We start from the raw sequence: 10,661 nt of genomic DNA, 5'->3' as shown, positions 1-10,661 counted from the left end.
AAGTCATACAAGCATCATATTATAAGCCAGGGGCCTCGAGGGCTCGAATACAAGAGCTCGATCATAGACGAGTCAGCGGAAGCAACAATATCTGAGTACAGACGTAAGTTAAACAAGTTGGCCTTAAGAAGGCTAGCACAAATTGGGGATACAGATCGAAAGAGGCACATGCCTCCTGCCTGGGATCCTCCTGAACTACTCCTAGTCGTCGTCAGCGGCCTGCACGTAGTAGTAGGCACCTCCAATGTAGTAGAAGTTGTCGTCGATGGTGGCGTCTGGCTCCTGGACTCCGTCGTCTGGTCGCAACAATCGGGTATAGAAAGGGGAAAAGGGGGGAGCAAAGCAACCGTCAGTACTCATCTAAAGTACTCGCAAGCAAGGATCTACACTACATATGCATTGGTATCAATAAAAAGGGTAGCATCTGTGGACTGAACTGCAGAATGCCAGAATAAGAGGGGGATGGCTAGTCCTATCGAAGACTACGCTTCTGGCAGCCTCCATCTTGAAGCAGTAGAAGAGAGTAGATGGGAAGTTAACCAAGTATCATCGCATAGCATAATCCTACCCGGCGATCCTCTCCTCGTCGCTCTGTTAGAGAGCGATCACCGGGTTGTATCTGTCACTTGGAAGGGTGTGTTTTATTAAGTATCCGGTTCTAGTTGTCATAAGGTCAAGGTACAACTCCGAGTCGTCCTTTAACCGAGGGACACGGCTATTCGAATAGATAAACTTCCCTGTAGGGGTGCACCACATTTCCCAACACGCTCGACCCCCTTTGACCGTACACACTTTTCTGGGTCATATCCGGCCTCGGAAGATCAACACGCTGCAGCCCCACCTAGGCACAACAGAGAGGTCAGCACACCGGTCTAAATCCTATGGCGCATGGGCCTGGGCCCATCGCCTGTTGCACACCTGCACGTTGCGAACGCGGCCGGTAAGCAGACCTAGCCTCCCTAATACAAGAGCATGCGTTCCAGTCCAATCCGGCACGCGCTGCTCAGTCGCTGACGTCAAGAAGGCTTCGGCTGATAGCTCGACGTCAAGTGCCCATAACTGTTCCCGCGTAGTTGGTTAGTGCGTATAGGCCAGTGGCCAAACTCAGATCAAATACCAAGATCTCGTTAAGTGTGTTAATAGATGTAACCGCGGACGCCGACCAGGGCCAGGCCCACCTCTCACCTAGGTGGTCTCAACCTGCCCTGTCGCTCTGCCACAAAGTAACTGTCGGGGGCCGTTGGGAACCCAGGCCCACCTCTACCGGGATGGAGCCACTTGTACTTTCAGCCCCCACATCGAAATCACTTGCGGGTACTCTACGAGCCGACCCGACTTTAGTCACTACCATGTATCATGTATAATAGTGTAGTATGTATATACCAGTGATCACCTCCCGAAGTGACCACGGCCCAATAATACAGCATAGCAGACGGACAAGAATGTAGGGCCACTGATGGAATATTAGCATCCTATATTAAGCATTTATGATTGCAGGTAAAGGTAACAACAGTAATAACAAAGACATGCTATGCATCAGAATAGGATTAACGGAAAGCAATAACATGCTACACTACTCTAATGCAAGCAGTAGAGAGAAGGAGTAGGCGATGTCGGGTTGATCAAAGGGGGGGGCTTGCCTAGTTGCTCTGGCAAGAAGGGTTCGTCGTCGATGTAGTCGATCACAAGGGTACCGACAGCGGTCTCGGGGTCTACCGGAAAGAAGTAACAGAGGGGAACACAATAAATAACAGAGCAATCAAAGCATCACAAAGCATAACATGGCAATACGTGGTGCTAGAGGTGACCTAACGCAGGGATAAGTGATATCGGCGAAGGGGCAAAACATCCGGAAAAGTATTCCCGGTGTTCCACGTTTTCGGACAGGCGGACCGGAGAGGGAAAGTTGCATGTTCGCTATGCTAGGGACGTGTGGCTGACAAACGGACTGCGTATTCAGATTCGTCTCGTCGTTCTGAGCAACTTTCATGTACAAAGTTTTTTCATCAGAGTTACAGTTTATTTTCTTAGAATTTTTAAAGTTTTATGATTTTCCGGATTAATATTAATTTCGAAATATAAACTGTAAGTTCACTTTTGTCACCTAGTGTGTTGCCAGCCACAGTCAATGACATGTGGGGCCAGGTCAAAGCCAACAGTATAGTCAGCTGTTGACCAACCAGTGAATAGTTCTTGTGGGTCCCGGATGTCATTGTCTATGGTTAACTAGACATTAATTAAGTTAGATTAGCTAACGGTGGGGGCCACCGTCATTGACTAGTAGTAGTTAAACTAACTAGTATGTAGCTCCTAAGATAATTTGCACGGCCGGCCGGTGGTGGTTGTGCCTACACACGAACACCACATGTGCTTGGACATGGCCACGCCCATGGCCATTAGCACAGGGCCGGCCCTGAGGGGGGCGGACGGGGCGGCCGCCCCGGGCCTCCGATTAGGAAGGGGCCCCCGATGACTCTGTACGTGATGTTTGGCCCACCATATAGTAGGGCCCACCATATAGTAGATCGATCGATTGATGATTTTAGAAAAGGAAAATGGAATCGTAGCAGATCAATTACTTCAAGGCTTGATGTACGCCGCGGACTTCTTGCCTACTACTCCTGCCCCTCAATTTGGCAACAAATCAACCATGCCAAGGTCTATGGGGCCCCGCCCGCTTCTTCCAATTGTGTTTTCGGCTGCTGGGCGAGATTAGTGATTTTCCTGATTCCAGTCGACCTCATCATCATCTTGAACACAAATCCCCTATTTCATTAGTCTTCTCAGACCGTTCATCTGTTCGAAGAAATCCATCCTCGTATATCTGTCCTCTTCATACTCCTATTTCTTGTGTTGCTTGGGATTAGAAAAGTGAAACTCTGATTTTCTTTCGTGACTCGTAAGCAGCGGCAAAATATTGCAATTTCTAATTTTCTAGCCACCCAGGTACCTTGTTCCATGCCTTTCTTAGCATTTGTTCTTAGTTACTTGTATCATATGTTTGGGTGTTAATTAGCAAGATCTTTTGTTAATGTAGAAACATAGCTAGAATCCATAATAGGGCAGAAAGGAAAACATGCATACGAATTGATTGAGTTTCAGAAAGGACATATTGACATTTTTCTAAACATATATAACTACTTCTACCTCTAGGAATTCCGAGGAATTACCTTTAGTTACCATCGAAGAACAACCTTGTCAAAATTATATGATGATATTTTAGTAGCCATGAAAGTATTACGAACTTGCATAATACGAAATATATAATTGTTGATTGACAAGAGCTACTGTAAATATTTATGATCCCAATTTTCTTGGACAATCAAGGTGATTGGGTAACAGAAATTCTATTGTATAAGTAGTAGGAGTATTTATTTGCACTTGAAATAGGAAACAAATATGGCCTTGGGGCCCCTCTGCATTGTCTTGCCCCGGGCCCCTGAAATCTCAGGACCAGCCCTGCATTAGCAGCAACTCGCAGCGGCTGGAGCAGGAATCAGTAGCATCTAGGAGCAGCGGTAGCTAGCAGCCAGGCGCATCGCTTAGGAGCAGCGGCAACGGCAAGAGCACTAGAAGTGAGCAGCAACAAGCGGCGGTAGTCAGAGCAAGTAGCAACGGCAGCAGAACAGCAGTGGGAGGCGGCAACAGAGACACGCGCAAGAGGCAGTAGGCGAGCCGAGTGCGGCCGACGGGCATGGCGCGCGGCCAGGGCGTGGCCCGGAGAGACCGAGAGCAGCAGTTGTAGCGCAGCATCGAGCGGGACGGCGGCCGGAGCACGGGTCAAATGGGCATGGAGCTAAGAGTCACTTTTGAGCAGGTCAAGAGACTAGGCGGACTCATTAGAGCACTAAGAGAGCGATGGGGAGGACGACTAGGTGGGGGAAGCTTGGCAGCAAGGGCTTCGACGACCATGGCGGACTACGGAGCTCGGTGCTCGTAGGCTTCGGTGGTACGGCACGAAATCGACGGGAAAACAATGGGGAAATCGAAGGGAGCTCACAACGGGGCTGTAGGGCAAGTCAGTGTGCTCGGGGATGCGTCGGGATGGACTGAAATAGCGGCAAACGACGGCGGACGGAGACGATGTACGCGGAGATGACCAAGTCCATGGCGAGCGTATAAGGCGTCCCGGCTCGATTCGATGCTCGGGATAGACGGAGTCGAGGGTGGTGGTCCTCCTAGACATCTTCTCAGGCGACAGTTCTATAATAATATGAGGTAACAAATGATTTTAGTTAAATGTACAATTTAGATCCATAATATTAGGTAAGGTTTTGAGTTAGCACTAGTAGTGGCAAATTAGTTTGAAAAGCATTCATATTTATTTTAATTTGAAAGTCCATATAACTGCTGCTGGAGTAGTTTTTCTAAAAATGCTTAGGGGCCTTTTAATATTTTGTAAAATGTTGTTTCCTATATGAAAATTAGTTAGTGAATATTTGCAGCCAAACCTACATTTTAGTTTCGTAGTTTGGAGAAATATTAATTTTGACTTTAACTTCAAATTTTGAATTTGAACTCAATTTAACAGTGGTGACATGGCATCATTAGTAGAGGATTACTGTAGCTTAATTATCCGGGTGTCGCAATGAGTTATTCTAACCAGCAACTGTACTACCTTTATACATCTAGGCATCTAGCTGCTCTTAGACGAAGTTTCAGGCTTGCTGTGCTTTTCAAAAGCAAAAGTTAGGCATTATTAGTAAGAAGAAGAAAGTTGTGCTTCTAGAATCTGAAGACGATTGAATCATGTGGTAAAGTAGGGTAAGCATAAGGGAGTAATTCAGTGGGGTCCAAGTTACCAAGTTTTTGTTTGTTGGCAAACAAAGTTACCATGTATAACGGGGTAATTGAACAGTGCCTACAATTTTTGAATGCCAAAATATTATAAAGAGAACACACGTAAGAGGATTTCAATAGTCTGTTTTGTTCTTGTAAATTTTCATGGGAAACTGTTTTTCATTTTTGCCCATAAAGCTTCAGTGCTCTTTAGAGCAGAAAACCTTTTCTGAAGGTGCTAAAATGCTCCATTTTGTTTGAAAACTTGCATGGTGTAAAAACCTTGAAAACCCAGAAGTATTTTTTTAATTTGGAAGTATTTTTTTTACTCCGATGCTAGTAACACACGGGGAGCAGGAAAACTTGCTGATACCTAACATAATAACAAAGGTAAAAGAAAGAGTACGTGTGTCACATTTCTTAACATGAGAAACACCAATGAGAAGGTGCTGCATAGAGTATTAGCCTATCCACGCGACTGCTGAATCGTCAAACTAATCATGTGACCCTGGGTCACCATCTTGGATTTCTGCAATCTGAATGTTGGCAGCCATGCTACATCAGGCACACAGTGTAAACACTGATGCCATAATATCTATCCTGGAGTTGCTGAGACAGTGTGGGGAAGCGGAGACGCCCACGTCCAATCAATCGCCTCGAAGCCAAGCCCGAGCGCGTCTTGACCCCGGGGCTACTGTCGGCGTTCTGGGAACGGGGGTCCCTAGACTTGTCTGCCTGCGGCCCGCGGCGTGGCTCCACCAGCGGCCCTGTACGGCCCATCTTCATCAGCAAGCACTCAAGATCCTCGCAAAGTTTTCCATATCGGTGTAATAAGACCAAGACCAGCAGGACGGAGGTCACCGTGGAGCCCAAGACGGCGTCACCACGAGAGCCTTTGGCAGGCGAAGACTACTTTTGCTAGGATAGCTTTCACTAGTTGTCTCCCTTTAAATTTGGCCGTTTTGGGATCCCTTCCCGCTCAATATTTGGGAAGAGGACCATGGCCTTTAAAAATAGGACTTTGTGGAGTCCGGTGTGTTCTGGTGGAGCAGATCGGTGTCCGGGGGAAACCTTGGCCGCCTTGGCTGGCCGGCAGCGGCGACATCACTTTTTGGCGCCGCTTTCCTCCTTGGGGGCGCTGCTGAGGGCACCATCTCTCCACTCCGACCCATGTCCGGGTGAAAGCCCAAGATCCGATGCGGATCAGGCGTCGGCGGCGCCCCGTGCACCGTAACCTTTCTGGAGGCGACACCAAGGATATTGGGATCGGATGGAAGTGTCTGCAGGTGAGGGGTTGGGGTGTGCTGCCTCCCTTTCGGTGGAGCGGTGTTTCGTTCTACATATTCTTGGCGGCGGCTCTTGGAGGCATGGAGCAGTGGAGACTTGGCGTCAGATGTGTGGTGACGGACACGCGCAGGAGGTCGACGCTATCTGGTGTCGTGGTGGCGTCGGCGGCAGCGAGACCGGGCAAGGCCGATGCAACAATACAGCTCTGAAGATGGATATGTGGCAGGTGGCTGTGGCGGCCTCATACCCAGCAGGCGTCCTGGTTGAGGAGCACGTCGGACTGGTGGGTGTCCATACCCGGCAGGCGTCCTGGTTGGGACCTCAAGTCTTAGATGTTAGGTTTGGCTGCGAGGTCTGTTTGGTATTAGGCCCAGACTATCAGCGCCCCTTCATCAGTTAGATAGGAGTAGCGACAGAGGTTGTGAAGATGGTGGCTTTGGTCTTACTGTTGTATGATTTTGTAAGGTCTTGTGTTAATAATTAATAAATTGGCCGTATGCATCGTCCAGATGCAGAGGCCGGGAATATTCCTCATTTTCTAAAAAAATAAATAGGACTAGCCACCATCATAGGAGGCATCTGATTCAGACCCGGATCACCCCGAATCACACAAGTTCATCAGGCACAAGAATACCTCTCCTCAGGAGGCGGTTCTTCTTTTGTAACTGTTCTTCCTCAGCCCAAGAGACAATCCACCACACCACACTGATGTAGGGCATTACACCACAATGGTGGCCCGAGCCAGTATAAATCTTATGTCTCGTGTTTTTTGGGTTCGTCAAGCTAGGCAATGAGATCATAAAATGTGCGAACTAGAGAGGGAAAGAGATCTTAATATGCACCCCAATATTCGAATCTCAAGGGTTTTACTGAAACCCGAAATCTGACAGTTGTGCAGACGCACGCGTTGGCCAGCAGCGCCTCCACACATGTTGGTGCTTTCGCATCGGAGCAGCGCGGGCTGTTCCGATGACCACCCGCCTCAAGAATGGACGGCGGCGAGGGGGAGCCGTCACGACACATCGCCGCGAGCTCGTGCGACTCCCTGCATCACCTCGAGTGCAGTCCGCCAGCGAAGGAGTGGGCGTGGCTGCTCGAAATCTTTCGCTCGCCGCACACCATTGTCCCCCCTACACGAACTTGCCGCTGAGCGCTCAGCTCCAACGGCGCACGAAGGAAGACGGCTACCCCGTGAAGAGAACCTCGGCCGGTCGCCTCTCTCTCCCACACACACGGCTCGCCGCTCTCGAGTGGAAATGGCAGAAGACGGAAACACGGGAAAGGAATAAGGTCGCGACTTCGTCAACTCTCGTTCGCGGGGGCTCACTCTGCAGCAAACGAGAAAGAAAATCTGGCATGGCTGGTTCATCTGCTTGAAGATTCACGAATCCAATCTAACGGCTGATACAACGTTCGTTGGGAACGTGAAAAATCCGACGTTTCCCAGATAAAATTTCGAAACGAATTGCATGGAATGGAAGCAAATCGCATGCATGAAAACACAAAGCATGGCGCCCAATCAATTTTATATGCCCTGATTTATAGGAGCAGTAGTTTTATTTTTTTACCAAGTAAGCACTCAAGAATTGAAGGATGAGTCATGTAAATCTTTTTTACCAACCCGCTGTGGTCTTTTTACTTTCAATTTAGTTGACGCTGGTGAACTACTTTTGTTCTTTTTAGTAAAATATGGATGTGTGCATCGGTTGTTGCAAAGACCGGCGTATACCCTCTTTTCAAAAAAAGAAAATCACTTCAATGGAGTAAGCTTGTACCTTGAAACGATATACAAATATCAAAGGCTACAAATTTCAGAATGCAATTTGAGATTCCTTTGTACCATATTTGATTTGTGTCTTCCTCAAGGACAAGATGTCTCCTTAAATGCTAACTAATTTTGCCTATCATGTTCACATCCCACATTTGATTTGGATTTGGGGTAGTACTTGCCAACAAAAACTTAAGTTTTTCTTTTGATACATGATCAACTAGGCACTAAATCAAACCTCCTTCACTGCAACTGTTTTGTCATTCAAATATACAATTGTGTCCAGTTCATGTAAATACACTGCCGTTGCTAGTTCTCATGCTTACTGTACATAGATGTTCTTAGTTCAGGAACGGGTACCTGTATATTACTTCAACAAATCTGGAATTCATCAAAAGGCCAGCAATTGCTGGATCTTTAAAAAAAAGTTCTGTAATTAGCCAGCTAAAGGCACTCTTGATTTTGGCACAGTTAATCCAACCGGCAACTGTGTACCTTTATACATCTAGGCATCTAGCTGCTCTTAGGCAGAAGTTTCAGGGTTGCTGTGCTTTTCAAAAGCAAGAGTTAGGCATTATTAGTAAGAAGAAGAAAGTTGTGCTTCTAGAATCTGAAGACGATTGAATTATGTGGTAAAGTAGGGTAAGCATATGGGAGTAGTTCAGTGGGGTCCAAGTTACCAAGTTCTTTTTTGTTGGCAAATAAAGTTACCAAGTATAACGCGGTAATTGAACGGTGCCTAAAATTTTTGAATGCCAAAATATTATAAAGAGAACACACGTAAGAGGATTTTGATAGTCTGTTTTGTGCTTGTAAATTTTCATGGGAAAATGTTTTGTTTGCCCCATAAAGCTTCAGTGCTCTTTAGAGCACAAAACCTTTTCTGAAGGTGCTAAAATGGTCCATTTTGCTTGAAAACTTGCATGGTGTAAAAAACTTGAAAACTCAGAATTTTTTTCATTTGAAAGTATTATTTTACTCCGATGCTAGTAACACCCGGCGAGCAGGAAAACTTGCTGATATACCTAACATAACAAAAGTAAAAAAGACAAAGTAGTTCTACGTGTCTCATCTCCTAATATGAGAACCACCAATGAGGAGGTGCTGCATAGAGTACCAGCCTATCCGCGCCACTGCTGAATCGTCAAACTAATCATGTGACTCTGCTGAGTCGTTATCCATCGAGGATTTCTGCTGCAATCTGAATGTCGGCAGCCATGCTGCATCAGGCAAACAGTGTAAACCCTGTTGGCATGATATCTATCCTGGAAGTGGAGTGACTGCATCTATCTTATCTTACAGCACTAACATCAAATCTGGAAAAAAATATATACTTACTCCAGAAGTACTCATCTATATGGACATGATTGAGTAATGCGACTCAAGAATCCTCTGCCTCTTGCTCTGGAACTGGAACGGACTGCCGCCACACACCAGCTCTGATGAAGCAACCTTGGCCAGAGCAAACCTCACAGCCTCCTTCAGGGAATTCAGTCCAGCACACCCTGCACTGCCTTCCTCCTCCTTGCAGAGTGTGAAGACGTGCTGCACCCTTCCTCCCAGGGAGGACACCTCCGCTCTTACTGTCCTAAGTCTCAGGCCATGGAGCGCCTGGATGAAACCGGCGACGAGGTCCGGGCGGTCATCGCAGCTGACAGACGCCTTAATGTACAGGCGGCTGTCGTCGTCATCGGTGTCCCCTGTGCAGCAGAATTCGACGGAGACCTCGTCGGTCTCCGGCGGGACGGCCGGCGTCTGCTGTGCGGCCTCGCTGGCTCTCCTCTTCAGCTGCCTCACTTGGTCCACCACCCTGGCCAGCAAGGCGGCCTTGTCCATCTGCACAAGGGAAGACAAGAGACATTTTCCTGACAAGTCGCATAATAGCAGTGTACCGCAGTGCCCTACTTTGTCTTATCATAGATGGAATTGCAGGGCTAAAAGTCTGATGAAATGTGAACACTTGCGCGAGTTTTCAATGTTCTTCTTCATAAAGCTCATGTATGATTCAGACATAAAGGTGAATCAGAATTGTTTGAAGAAAGACTTCTTAATGCAAAGTTAGTTTCTACCAGAAAAGCTGATGAGCTAACGACAATAATTATGTGCAGCTGAGCTTTGTTTGGTTGATGCTTCACAGCACTGGAATGGTGAAATGGCCAAGATATTGTTGCCAAATGCTTCACAGTCACAACGCTGAAGGTTTGGTGCAAACCTGCTTGGTATCAGGGATCATCCTCCTGAGCGCCGTGAGATGAGCGTTGATCCTCACCCGACGCCGGCGCTCGGCCTCGCTGTGGGCCTTCAGGGCCCTTGCCTCCGGCGCGGTCCTCCCCGACCCCGTCGTCGACGACGATGTCGTCGACAGCTCCGGCGGCCCAGCCGGTGGCGCCGAGCTGGCCTGCCGGGGCAGCAGAGCCGGGCCTCTGCTCACCGTATGATCACATGCATCGTGCGGAGATTGGCCTGGAGCTGCCATCCAGCTCTTGGACACTGCAAGAACAAGGAAGAATGTGAATTTCTGGTGATGTAGCAGGAGGAGGAGAACAAGTGGGAGCGGGGGTGAGACGAGTAGAGTGGATAGGAGGAGGCTCACAATAATTAGTATATTGTAGGATGGATGCTGGATACTAGGTAGGAGGCAGATGATGAGGAGCGTGTCTGTGAGAGATGACTTGACCGCCCTACATACATACGCATCTCTTTTCTCACATGTGGTTACCGTACCCCACTATGGGGATAATATAGGGGAAATCTCGGTGTCGGATTGGCATGGACTCGGCCAATGGGTGAGGTGGCGTGTATGAGTGTGCCATGAGTCGGGTATATG

General features: G+C 47.8%; 1 protein-coding gene across 1 annotated transcript; it reads right to left on the bottom strand.

Annotated features, from left to right (window-relative positions):
- Nucleotides 1–9,029: 9,029 nt before the first annotated feature.
- LOC119267176 (putative transcription factor bHLH107) lies at nucleotides 9,030–10,451 on the bottom strand. Its single transcript, XM_037548524.1, has 2 exons — nucleotides 10,047–10,451; nucleotides 9,030–9,670 (listed from the first exon to the last, which is right to left on the bottom strand). Exons 1-2 carry the CDS (start codon nucleotides 10,308–10,310, stop codon nucleotides 9,188–9,190), a joined length of 747 nt encoding a protein of 248 aa, XP_037404421.1. The 5' UTR covers nucleotides 10,311–10,451; the 3' UTR covers nucleotides 9,030–9,187.
- Nucleotides 10,452–10,661: the final 210 nt, after the last annotated feature.

Source organism: Triticum dicoccoides, chromosome 3A (assembly GCF_002162155.2).
Source record: "Triticum dicoccoides isolate Atlit2015 ecotype Zavitan chromosome 3A, WEW_v2.0, whole genome shotgun sequence".
Taxonomy (NCBI): domain Eukaryota; kingdom Viridiplantae; phylum Streptophyta; class Magnoliopsida; order Poales; family Poaceae; genus Triticum; species Triticum dicoccoides.
The sequence above is the reverse complement of the archived record's forward strand: the minus strand, read 5'-3'. Positions and strand labels throughout refer to the sequence as shown.